The sequence below is a fragment of the Salvelinus namaycush genome, chromosome 4, assembly GCF_016432855.1.
Source record: "Salvelinus namaycush isolate Seneca chromosome 4, SaNama_1.0, whole genome shotgun sequence".
In the NCBI taxonomy this organism is placed as follows: Eukaryota; Metazoa; Chordata; class Actinopteri; order Salmoniformes; family Salmonidae; genus Salvelinus; species Salvelinus namaycush.
In genome coordinates, this window is record NC_052310.1 from 4,884,387 (window position 1) to 4,901,246 (window position 16,860).

Below are 16,860 nucleotides of genomic sequence, written 5' to 3' on the forward strand. Positions count from 1 at the left end.
AACACTCTGTCCATATCCCATCACACCAAACACTCTGTCCATATCCCATCACACCAAACACTCTGTCCATATCCCATCACACCAAACACTCTGTCCATATCCCATCACACCAAACACTCTGTCCATATCCCATCACACCAAGCACTCTGTCCATATCCCATCACACCAAACACTCTGTCCATATCCCATCACACCAAACACTCTGTCCATATCCCATCACACCAAGCACTCTGTCCATATCCCATCACACCAAGCACTCTGTCCATATCCCATCACACCAAGCACTCTGTCCATATCCCATCACACCAAACACTCTGTCCATATCCCATCACACCAAGCACTCTGTCCATATCCCATCACACCAAACACTCTGTCCATATCCCATCACACCAAACACTCTGTCCATATCCCATCACACCAAGCACTCTGTCCATATCCCATCACACCAAGCACTCTGTCCATATCCCATCACACCAAACACTCTGTCCATATCCCATCACACCAAACAATGTAGCTGTTACTCTGTCCATATCCCATCACACCAAGCACTCTGTCCATATCCCATCACACCAAACACTCTGTCCATATCCCATCACACCAAACACTCTGTCCATATCCCATCACACCAAGCACTCTGTCCATATCCCATCACACCAAACACTCTGTCCATATCCCATCACACCAAACACTCTGTCCATATCCCATCACACCAAGCACTCTGTCCATATCCCATCACACCAAGCACTCTGTCCATATCCCATCACACCAAACACTCTGTCCATATCCCATCACACCAAACACTCTGTCCATATCCCATCACACCAAACACTCTGTCCATATCCCATCACACCAAACACTCTGTCCATATCCCATCACACCAAACACTCTGTCCATATCCCATCACACCAAGCACTCTGTCCATATCCCATCACACCAAACACTCTGTCCATATCCCATCACACCAAACACTCTGTCCATATCCCATCACACCAAACACTCTGTCCATATCCCATCACACCAAACACTCTGTCCATATCCCATCACACCAAACACTCTGTCCATATCCCATCACACCAAACACTCTGTCCATATCCCATCACACCAAACACTCTGTCCATATCCCATCACACCAAGCACTCTGTCCATATCCCATCACACCAAGCACTCTGTCCATATCCCATCACACCAAACAATGTAGCTGTTACTCTGTCCATATCCCATCACACCAAACAATGTAGCTGTTACTCTGTCCATATCCCATCACACCAAACAATGTAGCTGTTACTCTGGCCACACAAAGCATCCATAATTATTCAAGACAACATGAATGTGGAACGCTATGGTACTGCACAGTCCATGGTTCACCACCTTTATCACACAGCTTTGATAAATCACATCACATTTTTAGTGCAAGGATCCATCATAGCCAGAAAGTCAGAAGTATTGCAAGAAAATCTGTCTGAATGTCATCCTATATTATACTTTTTTTTATTATTTATTGTTTGGTTTTTTACCTTTGGAAAATTCACCCATTTATATCTTCTTCTCACTTAGTTATTTATTTTTTTCCATTTATTTTTTATTTATACATTGATCATATTTATATTTGACATTCCTTTATGATAAAATTAGATTGATTAACATAAACTCATATACCGCCGTTTTGATCTTGCATTGTTCTTCCCAAAATATGTTTTCCATGGAGAACAATATGATATAAAAGTACTGCATATGCAGAGTAAATATCCATTCTTACCAATACTAACTGTGAATCTAGCACAGAATAATCAGTGTTCAATATGTTACTTAAAGTATGTGTAACCTTTTTATAAACTTGGTTCTGAAGCCACCGTTATGCTGCAGGGGTTTGGGGTAGGATCTGTAGAATGATTATGAATCAGGAATGAAAAATAGTTTACTGAGATGTAAATATACCATTACATGTATGATGTGGTCTATAGCTAAACAAATGGGACTGTTAGAATATGTAAACGTAACTATGGGTATAATTTTAGCCCATGTCTGTGGGAACCGATTTTTCACTGACCTTTTTTGTTGAGCGCTAAAGGTCCCCAAGCTTCTGCTCATGTGCGGATCATGTTCTGCGCACGTGTTTCTTTACGCACACATTTGTGTGGTCCCTTTCCCTTCACATTCCGCACTGTCAATCGTGAATTATAATTATTTTAAGTTCTACCAGTGAAACGTCCACGCAGCATCTGTTTTGGCCACATGAGAGAAATATTAGGTGGGGTTTTTGTCTCACAGTAACGTTATAATATGTCATTATATTCGGTTCTGTTATGTAGACTACTATCATTGTGATCTTGCAGACATAACTTTATTAAATGAGCACCATTCGCCAGAGTAGCCTGTTCTCTACTAGTAGAGAATAAGCAAATGCCAGAAGTGTCAAGACCTTTTAATGCTCTGAAAAAAAGGTCAGTGGAAAGCCACTCCGTAATTTAACCCCCACAGTGCCAATGAGATTGTCTGAGATATTGTGATGACACCGAAATGCGGAAGAATGTTCAAAACACTAACTTTGTCTTGGATTAGCTATCAGTCAGATTTGGTTCAGTATCATTGTTATTTGATTTATTTAATTTTTTGACCAAAAATGTATCTCAAACAACTTTTTTTTCTCTCTGTTACTTCTTAATTAAACTGTCGCACCCTTGTTTATAGGATTTCACCAAAGATCAGTTGAGGTTTGTCACCACGCCATTAGGCATTTCCAACAGCCACACAGGTCATGTGCTCCATCCTGATCACCTAATGTTGAGGGATGACTTTCTTTTCTCTTTTTACATCAAAATTTCACATCTGACAAAAAGCTTCCCTGTTGCTTGGCCACTGAACAGCTTTACCATGGTAACCAGTGTTTCCATAGCAGTGCATTACTGTAGAAAATAAAGCAATAAACTTAAAACACATCATTGTTTCTGTGTTGTACCTTTGTCTACGACCCAGGTTCACAATACAGCGCTATGTATTTTCTCAATGTGAACTTTATTTATTTTTTAACCTTGATCAATATACAATATAATACTCATTGCCCTTAACATTGTATGATCTATAATATGAACATTCCAATAAATTGCAATTCACCATGTAACCTTAAGTGTTCCACATCTCAGCTTATAAGAGCATAGGCTTCTTCAGATGCGTGCAAAGTTTAGAACTATTCAGACAGAAACGCAATAAATAGAGACGACTGGATTCCGTACTCCACATAACAGGGAATCAGGTCAGGTCTATGCAGTACATTTCTATCTGAATGTTCTGTAAATTTCCTCTCTCCTGAATAAGCTGCATATGCACGCAACATTTCTGTACTAAACACTTGTGCCTGACCCCTGGCTTTTCCAAGGGGGCATTTCATGAAGCACAATTTAGCTTCATGAAATGTTAGCCAGCTACATTTCCTAAACATTCAAAAACAATTGTGTATTTTCTAGTTCTTAATATCACATATAGTAACCCTTGGAGTTACATCTGAAAGTTTATTGAAGTTATCTGGCAAACACATTGACTGTGCTTAGTGAAACAACCCAGGTTCCAACATAGCGATGCTGAACCCCTGCAGTTTGGTTCACTAGCTAAGGAGTTCCATGACGGGGTGCGTTTCTTTTGCTTCGCTACGTTATTATACACTGAACGTGGGTGACCTGACAAGAGTGACGCCGTGGATTTCTGAGCGTGAAAGAGAGTGACTTCCTCACCTCTCATTCATCTTTTTATTTTATTTAGCCGTTATTTAACTAGGCAAGTCAGTTCAGAACAAGTTCATATTTACAATGACGCCCTACCCCGGCCCTACCCCGGCCCTAACCCGGCCCTACCCCGGCCCTACCCCGGCCCTAACCCGGCCCTAACCCGGCCCTAACCCGGCCCTAACCCGGCCCTACCCCGGCCCTAACCCGGCCCTACCCCGGCCCTAACCCGGATGATGCTGGGCCAATTGTGCGCCGCCCTATGGGGTTCCCAATCACGGCCGGTTGTGACACAGCCTGGGAACGAACCAGGGTCTGTAATGACGCCTCTAGCACCGCAATGCAGTCCCTTAGGCCACTCGAGACCCAAATACACAACAATCTGCACTGATCAGACTACACAGGATAGGTGAAAGCCTATCAGTAACATCTATTCAATGTTCACCAGTCTAGGTCTTTCACATCAGTGGAAAAGGGGACAAGAAGAGGATTTCACTGGACACTATTGAGATGCGCCCTACATGTTGCCTAAGCAAACAGAACCTTCCATCAGTGCGAGCCTCGTATCATGGCGAGCGGCCCGAGCCACATGCCGATTTTTATCTATGATTCTTTGTGTGATCAGGAAGGCTGGGCAGCTGAACAGTGCTGTAGTATAACATGACTGTCGTGGCGGTCGGACACTCCTTTTACACAGACAGATGCAGCACTGGCCTGGTCAAGCAATGAAATGTATATCTGACATGTTCAACTTGTGACGTCTTGCAAAGTGATAGGTTTAATAGCTAGCCGACTGGCTATAACTTCATCCACTTTTCAACGTGTGGCAGGTGGAGAACTGTGTACTCTACACTGCTTGAGGAGACATTGTCGAGTGCGTCCGTGGTAACAAGTCCTAACTGCTGAACAGAACCGGTGAATAATAGCAGACTGTTTTGAAATGTACACATACATATAGATTTACAATCCTACTGTACAGTTAGCAGAGAACAACATTTGGAGTCATACTGTAAAATTGCATATTAAGAAAATAAAGCCACGTTTACACCATCGATCTGTGTTTCAAGGGAACAATAACTTTTGCATCATCAGACCCCTTCATTTACAAGGAGTTAAGGTGCCCACAGCATACTGAGAGATTCGAGTGTCTCGCTCAGACAAGTCTGTCTGCATTACATCTGTAAAAAAAAAAAAAAATCTGACGACGTAGAGGTGAGCACACAAACGCATACATACAATACAGTCCACAATGTACAATCCAAATAGATGACTCTTTTCATAACGTCATGAGCGGCACTTTCCAACATGTTTGTTTATTTGGTAACATCGATTTTCAAGTATACACCGTATATGGACTCTAAACCGTTTTTTCCCAAGCACATAAAAAAGATGAACGTGTATATACGTTGAGCCAATTGAATGTCTTCAAGTTTAGCTGTCTGAAGACGGGGGGATAATCTAGATGTTCTTATGGACATTGAACAGGGTGGTGACAAGTATGTGTGTATTATCCTATTGTACAGGGCGATTGGTTTGGAATATGGAATTGTTCTCATGTTCTGCGGAACATGGAAACAAACACCTTGTTACTCTAGTAACTGAGGACACGGGATGTCATGCGGTGTACCGACCGACCCCCCCCCCCCCCCCCGTTGCGTGTGTCGCCGTGCAAAGTTTCCCCCCCCCGTCAGTCCACATACATAGGGGAGGAGGCAGGGATCTGGTCCAGGATGCGACACACGTAGCTGGCCACGTCCACAAACCTCTCCTCGTACATCAGGATGAGCGGGTGTTTCTGGAGGAGACAAACATTACCTCAGCCACGTAGAAACTAGGTCAAGCTTTGCTGTTGCCCGCATAGCAATCAACACACAGTGAAATCCACAAACAACATCAAGTCCCAACATAGAAAGACACAAACTTACCAGGAGCTCCTTGTACTTGGGCCGTTTTGACTCATCCTTTGTGAGGCTGTAGAACAAGAGAAGAAGCAATTGGCAAGACAACAGAAAGAGCAATGTTGCCTTTTCACCATTCTACCAGGAGAGGGAGGCAAAAACCAATGGTGAATCCTCTAGGGTGAGAGTCTAATAGCATGTCCACTGGAGGGAGTGGTAGACTGCTTTCACCAGAGGTGATGCTCACCATAAATTGACAAAGTTGATGAACTTGGGGGAGAACTGTCTGTTGTCAGAGTTGCAGAGCTGCGGCGGCTCGCCCTTCACCACCTGGGTCAGCTGATCAAACACGCTATTCCACTTGGGATACGGGAATCTGCCGGTGGCCAACTCATACTGAAGACACACAGAAATGCAACTACTCATTGACTACCACCAACAAGGGTTTAGAAATAGTTTGATTGTGTATTTCTTAGTGTACAAATTGTTATCAATAACAGCGCAGCTAGGTTATAACATAGTAAACCTGTTTTTTCCCCATCGGAGGTCATCAAATCAATGTATGAATTAACTGAATTAAATAAGTACCAGGGTGATCCCCAAACTCCACACGTCAGATCGGACGTCGTAGCCTTGTCTGGATGCACTGGGGTCTATCCTCTCCGGCTGGGCAACAGGAAAAGAACAAACACAACTTTTCCACGATATACCGGACAAATCAGGAACCGAATCCTAGCTTGACATTTTAGTGAGATTTTCCCCCAAAAATGTAGACTTACTGCCATGTAGGGTCTGCAGCCTGCGTCTCTGGTCTTGGCTATAGAGTCCACCAGCTGACCACTGATGCCAAAGTCACACAGCTTGATGTTGCCATTACGGTCCATGAGAATGTTGGAAGGTTTGATGTCTGTAAGATCACAAACATACTGACGTTTTGGAATTTGCATAAATATGTCCAAACTCTACAAGATGTATCTGACAACTTACCTCTGTGAATTATTTTCAAGTTTTCTTTTAAGTGGTTCAGCGCTTTAACGGTCTGCAAAGAAACAAACACATTTCATTACAATCTGTGACCAACAACTGCATTCATATAAATATGTTATAAACAGATTATAGTCACAGAAAAGAAAATAACCACTCACTGCTAATGTAATTTTGCCTAATATTTCCTCTGGAATGACGTCATCTAACGAACAATATACATATTTGTAGAATTTGTCGAATGAGGTAGACATTAGTTCCATACATATCCAACAGTCGCCCTAAAGAGAAAGAAATGTCATTATTGATCACAAGTGTGCCACATTGTAACAAAACAATATGTCTAGCCACCACTCAGTCCAGACCAAACATTATTACTGCCCCACAACTGAACCTGGCTAATTAGTTATTCTCACCTTTCTGACGAGAACTCTGTATAACTGGACGATATATACAGAACTAACATGCACTGTATACACAAAAGTATGTGGACATCCCTTAAAATTAGTGGATTAGGCCATTTCAGCCACACCCGTTGCTGACAGATGTATAAAATCAAGCATAACAGCCATGCAAACTCCATAGACAAACATTGGCAGTTGAATGGCCTTACTGAAGAGCTCAGTGACTTTCAATGTGGCACCGTCATAGGGTGCCACTTTCCAACAAGTCAGTTTGTCAAATGTCTGCCCTACTAGAGCTGCTCTGGTCAACTGTAATTGCTGTTATTGTGAAGTAGAAACATCTAGGAGCAACAATGGCTCAGCCGCGAAGTGGTAGGCCCATACAAGCTCACAGAACGGGACCGCCGAGTGCTAAGGCACGTAAAAATCGTCTGTCCTCGGTTGCAACACTCACTACCGAGTTCCAAACTGCCTCTGGAAGCAACGTCAGCACAATAACTATTCGTTGGGAGCTTCATGAAATGGGATTCCATGGCCGAGCAGCCGCACACAGGTCTAAGATCACAATGCACAATGCCAAGCGTGATGAATCAAGCTTCACCATTTGGCAGCCCAACGGACGAATCTGGTTTGGCAGATGCCAGGAGAACCTTACCTGCCAAATGCATAGTGCCCTGTAAAATTTGGTGGAGGAGGAATAATGGTCTGGGGCTGTTTATGGTTCGGGCTAGGCCCCTTAGTTCCAGTGAAGGGAAATCTTAACGCTACAGCATACAATGACATTCTATGCGATTCTGTGCTTCCACCTTTGTGGCAACAGTTTGAGGAAGGCCCTTTCCTGTTTCAGCATGACAATGCACCCATGCACAAAAAGAGGTCCATACAGAAATGGTTTGTCGAGATTGGTGTGTAAAAATTTGACTGGCCTAAACAGAGCGCTGACCTCACTAATGCTCTTGTGGCTGAATGGAAGCAAGTCCCCACAGCAATGTCCTAACATCTAGGTTAAAGCCTCCCAGAAGAGTGGATGCTGTTATAGCAGCAAAGGGGGGACCTTCTCCATATTAATGCCCAAGATTTTGGATATCGATGCTCGACGAGCAGGTGTCCACATACTTTTGGTCAATTAGTGTATAACCGTAACGTGCAACAATTAACGATTTTACTGAGTTACAGTTCATATGAGGAAATCAGTCAATTGAAATGTTTTATTTAAAAAAAAAATATTTGACCTTTATTTAACTAGGCAAGTCTGTTTTCAATGACGACCTGGGAACAGTGGGTTAACTGCCTTGTTCAGGGACAGAACAACAGATTTTTACCTTGTCACCTCGGGGATTCGATCTTCCAACCTTTCTGTTACTAGTCCAACGCTCTAACCACTAGGCTACCTGCCGCCCGCAAAAAATTATTAGGCCCTAATCTATGGCTTTCACATGACTGGGCAGGGGTGGAGCCATGGGTGGGCGTAGGCCCACCCACTGGGAAGCCAGGCCCAGCCAATCGGAATGAGTTTTTCCCCACAAAAGAGCTTTATCATAGACAGGAATACACCTCAGTTTCATCAGATGTCCTGGTGGCTGGTCCCAGACGAGCCTGCAGGTGAAGAAACCAGATGCGGAAGTCCTGGGCTGGCGTGGTTACACGTGGTCTGTGGTTGTGACGCCGGTTGGACGTACTACCAAATTCTTGATAAATGACTTGATGCGGCTTATGGTAAGAAATTAACATTCAATTCTCTACCAAAAGCTCTGGTGGTCATTCCTGCAGTCAGCATGCCAATTGCACGCTCCTTCAAAACTTGAGACATCTGTGGCACTGTGTGACAAAATTGCACATTTTACATTGGCCTTTTGTTGTCCCCAGCACAAAGTGCACCTGTGCAATGATCATGCAGTTTAATCAGCTTCTTCACATGCCACACCTGTCAGGTGGATGGATTATCTTGACAAAGGCTCACTAACAAGGATGTAAACAAATGTATGCACAAAATCTGAGAGAAATAAGATTTTGTGCATGTGGAAAATTTCTGTGAACTTTTATTTCAGCGCATGAAACATGGGACCAAGACTTTATATGTTGCGTTAATAATTTTGTTCAGTATAGAAACAGTCACTACTCCTAATATATAATATACAGTCATGTAGGTATTGAAACATGTACTGTAGATATTATATTAACCGATGACACAGTCTCGCTTACACTCCACACTGCCCTCTCCCACCTGGATAAGAGGAACACCTGTGAATGTTGTTCATTGACTCAAACTCAGCGTTCAACACCATAGTGCCCTCCAAGCTTGGGACTTAACACCTCCCTCTGCAACTGGATCCTGGACTTCCTGATGGGCCTCCCCTAGGTGGTAAGGGTAGGTAACAACACATCTGCCACGCTGATCATCAACACAGGGGCCCCTCAGGGGTGCGTGCTCAGTCCCCTCCTGTACTCCCTGTTCACACATGACTGCATGGCCAGGCACGACTCCAACACCATCATTAACTTTGCTGACGACACGACAGCGGGAGGCCTGATCACCGACGACGATGAGACTACCTACAGGGAGGAGGTCAGATCTGGCAGTGTGGTGCCAGGACAACAACCTTTCCCTCAACGTCAGCAAGACAAAGGAGCTGAATGTGGACTAAAGGAAACTGAGGGCAGAGCACGCCCCCATTCACATTGATGGGGCTGTAGTGGAGCAGGTCGAGAGCTTCAAGTTAATCGGTCTCCACATCACTAAGGAATTGACATGGTCCACACACATCAACACAGTCGTGAAGAAGACACAATAATGCCTCAGGAAGCAAAAAAGAAAAAAGATTTGGCATGAGCCTTCAGATCCTCAAAAAGTACTACAGCTGCACCATTGAGAGCATCTTGACTTTCTGCATCACCACTTGGTACGGCAACTGTTCAGTATCCGACCACAAGGTGCTACAGAGGGTAGTGCGTACGAGCTCCCCGCCATCAAGGAGCTCTATACCAGACGTGTCAGAGGAAGGCCCTAAAAATTGTCAAAGACTCCAGCCACCCAAGTCATACTGTTCTCTCTGCTACCGCACAGCAAGCGGTACCGATGCACCAAGTCTGTAACCAATAGGACCAGGAACAGCTTCAAATAGCTGCCCGGACTATCTGCATTGAACCCCCTTTGCACTAACTCTTTAGACTCATCACATACGCTGCTGCTATTGTTTACTCTATCCTGCCTAGTCACTTTATCCCTACCTATATGTACTTATCTACTTCAATTACCTTGTACCCCTGCCCATCGACTCGGTACTGATAACCCATGTATATAGCCATGTTATTGTTACTCATTGTGTATTTAATCCTTGTCTTATTGACAAGGGAAAGGGCCCATCAGTAAGCATTACTGTTAGTCCACACCTGTTGTTTACGAATCATGTGACAAATAAAATGTGATTTGACAGTCTCACCTCTCTGAAGAGAGCTCCGTAGAACTGAACGATGTAGAGACAGTCACTACTCCTCATCACCACGTCTAGATCCATCAGCAGCTGCTTCTGTTCCTTCTCATCCACCGTGGAGCGGATCCTCTGGGGGGTGGAGGAGGGGGGGGGGGGGGGGGGGGGCAGAGACGACAACAACAACAGGTGTTCAGCAGAAATAGAGGAAACTATTAACAGCTCAGCGATCATTTTGTAGCGCGTCCTAGTCGTCACCTGATGAAGACCATTAAAACACTATTGTATGACTAGGTCTACCATCCACCAAGAACCAAGACAATATTTTACCAGGTCTCATACTTGTTATGCACCATCCTTGAGATGCGCTCATTTGTCTCCCCATTGTCGTGATATCCAATTGTGATCCACTACAATCTTGCCTCATCGCTGCAACTCCCCAACGGGATTGGGAGAGGCGAAAGTCGAGTCATGCGTCCTCGAAAAATGACCTGCTAAAAACCGCGCTCCTTAACACCCGCCCTCTTAACCCAGATCAATCTGATTTACGAGGTGCGTAGACTACAGTATATCAACGTTAGTATTCAAATTGGAACGTCTCAGACAGTGAGGATGAGAGCAGCTGGTGTGGTCACCTTGACGGCCATGATCTGTCCGCTGGGTTTGTGCTGCATCTGGTTGACAGAGCCATAGGCCCCACGGCCAATCTCCCCCAGGTCCCTCAGGTCCTCGGCCGTGAAGTCACAGGCATTTTCCGTAGAAATCTTCAGCTTCCCCGACGACTCGATACTGTGTGTCCTCATACGCTCTCTGTAGGGGATGGAGAAGAGAGGAGAAAGAGAGGTAAAGAGATGTGGGGAAGGATGAAGACAGGGTGAGAGAGGGAGGAGGTAGAAAAGAGGAATAGAGAGGAAAAAGAGGAAACAGAGAGAGAATGAAGAAGAGAGTGTTTTGGGGCAGAAGGGAGCATCATACATACACAAGGAAGTGATTTCTAACCCACCTCGTTCCTTTACAATCATAACGTCTTGGTTTCTTCCTCAATAGCAGAGTAGACCACACTGAAGAAGAACCTGAAGATGCGGACTAATCCTGCACAGCCATTTTACTGTATTCTCAGAGTCTTAAACACTATTCCTTCACACAGACAGTACCCTACCGACCGCGTGGAGATGTTTCTCTACAACAATACAACCAAACAGAAATACATAACCTGTTAGAAAGCTAAGGACTATCAGGTCTCTTAAGTGTGCATTTCTGATCCGTTCTCCACAGCACTTACATGTGTGGGTTCTGGAAGGAGGGGGCAGTTGAAGGTGTGGGGTTGAGGGGCAACCTGGTAGCTGGCTTCACTGAAGGGTTGGCGAAGTTCAGCTTCAGGGCTTTACGTTTACCTGGCAGAGAGACACAGGAGGAAACAGTTTGTACACAACATATGCTGGTTAGGGAACAAGGGAGACCAGGTAACGCTACATTGGTGAATGGGACATATAGTTATGATTCTATGGCGATGGAACCGAATAGGATGTATGACCATGGAATAAGTATTTTTCACAATGTGAAACAGTTTTCAGGACTGTATTATAAAGTGAGACCAATAACCATGTTTTTATCAACAGTTTTCACACGATTAAACTCAAAAGTATTCTTTTAAATCATGAGAGATGGGATGGAAACAGGAAGTTTCGGTATAATTTTATAAATGCCAACAGATCATTTGTTCGTTTGACACGTTGGGATCATTTTGTGTCGGTAAAATTTGTTATGCAAGAAACGGTGGTGGAAACGCCTTAATGCACAAACATTGACGTAAAGACCACCATATCAAAGTAAACTTGGAATCACGCGATGATATGATGTGGTCCTCCCACTACGACTCAGGAAACAACGCAGTTTATTAGGCTGCGGATGAAATAACTTATCAACTGCACAGGGTGGTAAAAGTGCACGGTGATCTTGATGTTCCAATAAATATCGAGGGTTTGATTCTGGTGACGTTATTATCGACACTTGAGTTCCTTTTGACAGTCTTATCCATAATAATCTCAGTATGTAGACTAGCCTACACACACGTGCCAAGACCATTTGCTATTTAACGCAACAGTTTGTGACAAAACTATTGGTAGAATTGAGAAAGTGTTGGAAACATTTATTCAGTACATGAAAACTTAAGCGAAAAATCACATTTGTGTGTGCACTGTCATCACGCACTGATTTTTATCTGCAACAAGTTTGGTGGAAATACCACTAGTGGCAAAATTCACATTTTATTTATGCGGATTTTAGAATTTTCACATGAAAATCTCTCACTAACTGGATGGAAACCTAGCTATTGAGAACCATTTCAATAAAAACTAGTAAGCCACAAACTCCACTAAGTCATGTAACCAGAAGTCTCTGAGTTGAGTTTTAGTGTAATTTAAGTTGAATTTCAGTACATTAAAGTACCAGTGATGTTTCAGGAGACTGGAAATAATTATTATAGCTACAGATCATTCGGAAAGTATTCAGACCCATTGACTTTTTCCACATTTTGTTAGTTTACAGCCTTATTCTAAAATTGATTTTTTTAAATATTTTCCTCATCAATCGACAAACAATACCATAATGACAAAGCAAAAACAGTTTAGACATTTTTGCAAATGTATTAAAAAGTTTATATTAAAAAATCACATTTACATAAGTATTCAGACCCTTTACTCTGTACTTTGTTGAAGCACCTTTGGCAGCGATTACAGCCGAGTCTTCTTGGGTATGACGCTACAAGCTTGGCACATCTGTATTTGGGGAGTTTCTCCCATTCGTCTCTGCAGATCCTCTCAAGCTGTCAGGTTGGATGGGGAGCGTCGCTGCACAGCTATTTTCAGGTCTCTCCAGAGGTGTAAGACGGCATCTCAATAATCTAGAGTGGCTTCCACTCCTTGTCTCCTCTCCTCCCTCACCTACCTTGTCTACTCTCCTTCACGGCTCTGACAACACATACTAGGTAAAAGAGATACGGTCGATACCAACCAAGTATTTGCTTTTACCTGTCCAGTCATTGCAGATGGAGGAAAGGAGACAGGGAGAGGAAGCCACTTCAGAATATTGAGATGCACCCACAGAGAGAGAGGGGTGGTGTGCTACGAGAGTGTGTTAGTGGGTATCATTTGTGAAACGTTCCAACAGGAATCTGTTCCAAAAACGTTATAAATAACAAGGTTGTATAGCGGCAGAATAAAATACCGGGTAGGGAGTGGGCTAATTCATAAAGTTTTTAACTCACCACGTTTATTCCGAAAAATGTCTGTCCTCACTCTGGTAGCCTATGGACAAACATTAAGAATAAGCTACGTGATGAGTTGGTGGCTATTCGGCAGCTAGTTAGCTAGGTGAATTGATCAGGCAACTTTATATGCGTTGTTTATTGGCAACCTTGTACTTTACGAAGTTTTTGGAACAGATTCCTGTTGGAACGTTCCACAAATTATACCCACCCTATCTGAAACTCTAAAGTAGGGAGAGAGAGAGAGAGATCTTCCTCTTGTCTGGTCATTATATAACCTGGATGGAAGTCATTAATGTACTATGACTGTGCAACCCTAGCTTTCAAGGGCAAGTGAGCGCTGGTTATGTTATTTATGCTACCCTACACATATTTGGCTGTCTAAGATATTGGGCCTCATAAACAATAATTTATTTTCAGTAGCTATGGAATGGTGGCAAATTTCTAACATGGAACCCGTACCAATTCATGGAAACACTCAATGTAATACAGAATGAGGAAATCAAACACAAAAGAGAATTGGGGAGGGAAACGATGGTGATCATATCCCACTATGATCAACAGAATATCACATCAACCTAGTAATATTCTACTGAAATCATAAAAATAAATAGTACCTGTTTCGTTTTGACACCTCCAGCACGTGTTGCTTTCTGAAATGTTTAAAAATAAAAGAGTTGAAACTGGACATTTCCCGACAGACACACACGAAGTACATAGTAGATAGCACCAACACTGATCGCGACATAATACGATGTCACTCAAAATATAGCACTGACAGTTAACATCTCAATGCCAATTATGTCTCATTGTTTAAAAAGGTAAAATATATATTAGAAAACAAAGGAATTTAAACGTTATTATCTACATATAGTGTAATTAATTTAGTAACAATACAGTAATAAATACGTAGGTTTTGTGAAAGGGGAAACATCAATTTCTCAATCTGGTACTAGGCCTTGGGTTTCGTTGTGCATGTAGCAGTTAACATCGGTTGATGTAAACTCAATTGCAGTGGAACGTCCGTAACTACAATGCAACAATTTTCAGTTGGTGCGTTTACATATCAGCGGTTGTAACATTGTTACAGTAAGTACACCTAGCAGAAAATCACAACGTTGCAACAAATGGCCGACGCGCTACATTAGCAGAATATATACTTAGCTACACTGTATCTCTGCTATGTAGCTTAGCCTCGGGGCAATGGTAGTTAGGCTAGCCAAGTCATGTTTTTCAACAGTTAACGTTTAATAGCTCTGATCAACTTGAAAATAGACATTTAGGGCATCTGGTCTAACCTTGCATGCTGCTGACGGTGGTCATGTGTTGTGTTTGCGGGTGATGGTGGTGCGAGGTGGATCCTGCAATGTTGCTGTTTCCGCTGGAGGTTGTTAAGTTGATGTTGGAACTGGGAGTCGCCATTGTTGTGTTCGATTCCAGCAGCGCTGAGGCTGCAATGCAGGCAGAGCAAACTTCGCCCTCTCTCTCTCTCCACACGGGACACTGCGCCAGCGAACGCAGCACGGCATAGACGGCCACGTATATGGATGGGCTATGGACGTCCCGGGCCCAGTCACGGAAGTCTGTGCGTAACAAGTTACGCCAGAAAGGGAAGGGTTTTCCATTGGGCTGGTATGGGACGCCAAGCTTCAACTTTGGGCACTGCACGTACTGGTTGAGGCTACTGGAGCAACCATTTTTGAGGATTCTAGTTAATATGGCTAGAGGGAAGGCTATGTACATAAATACTTTATTGAATGGGGGTAATGGAGACGTAAGGTTGGCCCAGCAGTAGAGGGGTTGTAAGTAGGCCAATGCGTGAGCAGAGGCGGACTTACCATCTGGAATTTCGGGGGCAAATGTCAGATGGGCTGGCCCATTTGTAGCACCTAGGGCCTGTCTAACTAGGTTTTGTTGTGGTTGCAAAATCTAATCAAATGTATTGGTCACATACACATGTTTAGCAGATGTTATTGGTCACATACACGTGTTTAGCAGATGTTATTGGTCACATACATATGTTTAGCAGATGTTATTGGTCACATACACATGTTTAGCAGATGTTATTGGTCACATACACATGTTTAGCAGATGTTATTGGTCACATACACATGTTTAGCAGATGTTATTGCGGGTGTAGCGAAATGCTTGTGCTTCTAGCTCCCATAGTGCAATAATATCTAACAAGTGATATCTAACAGTTTCACAACATTTTTTTTTCTTTCCCCCCCCCCCCTTTATTTAACCAGGTAGGCCAGTTGAGAACAAGTTCTCATTTACAACTGCGACCTGGCCAAGATAAAGCAAACAGTGCGACAAAAACAACAACACAGAGTTACACATAAACAAACGTACAGTCAATAACACAATAGAAAAATCTATGTACAGTGTGTGCAAATGTAGAAGAGTAGAGAGGTAAGGCAGTAAATAGGCCATAGAGGTGAAATAATTACAATTTAGCATTAACACTGGAGTGATAGATGTGCAGATGATGATGTGCAGGTAGAGACACTGGGCTGCAAAAGAGCAAGAGGATAAGTAACAATATGGGGATTAGGTAGTTTGGTGTGCTATTTACAGATTGGCTGTGTACAGGTACAATGATCAGTAAGCTGCTCTGACAGCTGATGCTTAAAGTTAGAGAGGGAGATATAAGACTCCAACTTCTGTGATTTTTGCAATTCGCTCCAGTCATTGGCAGCAGAGAACTGGAAGGAATGGCGGCCAAAGGAAGTGTTGGCTTTCGGGATGACCAGTGAAATATACCTGCTGGAGAGCGTGCTAATGTGAGTCTGGAAGGAGAGTTTACAGTCTAACCAGACACCTAGGTATTTGTAGTTGTCCACATATTCTAAGTCAGAACCATCCAGAGTAGTGATGCTTGTCGGGCGGGAGGGGGCGGGCAGCAATCGGTTGAAGAGCATGCACTTAGTTTTACTAGCATTTAAAAGCAGTTGGAGGCCACGGAAGAAGTGTTGTATGACGTTGAAGCTCGTTTGGAGGTTTGTTAGCACAGTGTCCAAAGAAGGGCCAGATGTATACAGAAGGGTGTCGTCTGCGTAGAGGTAGATCAGAGAATCACCAGCAGCAAGCGCGACATCATTGATATATACAGAGAAAAGAGTCGGCCTGAGAATTGAACACTGTGGTACCCCCATAGAGACT

General features: G+C 43.4%; 1 protein-coding gene across 2 annotated transcripts; it reads right to left on the reverse strand.

The window, feature by feature from the left end:
• Window positions 1–5,003: 5,003 nt before the first annotated feature.
• On the reverse strand, window positions 5,004–15,240 carry LOC120046086 (dual specificity mitogen-activated protein kinase kinase 4-like). Of its 2 annotated transcripts, XM_038991026.1 has the most exons (12): window positions 14,994–15,238; window positions 14,313–14,348; window positions 11,713–11,824; window positions 11,066–11,240; window positions 10,443–10,562; window positions 6,760–6,879; window positions 6,602–6,653; window positions 6,394–6,521; window positions 6,203–6,280; window positions 5,862–6,010; window positions 5,642–5,687; window positions 5,004–5,511 (listed from the first exon to the last, which is right to left on the reverse strand). In XM_038991026.1, the coding sequence occupies exons 1-12, from the start codon at window positions 15,115–15,117 to the stop codon at window positions 5,404–5,406; spliced, it is 1,248 nt and encodes a 415-aa protein (XP_038846954.1). In that variant the 5' UTR covers window positions 15,118–15,238; the 3' UTR covers window positions 5,004–5,403. The 2 variants fall into 2 exon arrangements, with proteins under 2 accessions (XP_038846954.1, XP_038846955.1); XM_038991027.1 differs by lacking the exon at window positions 6,760–6,879 and having other exon boundaries at window positions 14,994–15,240.
• Between the last annotated feature and the right edge of the window lie 1,620 nt (window positions 15,241–16,860).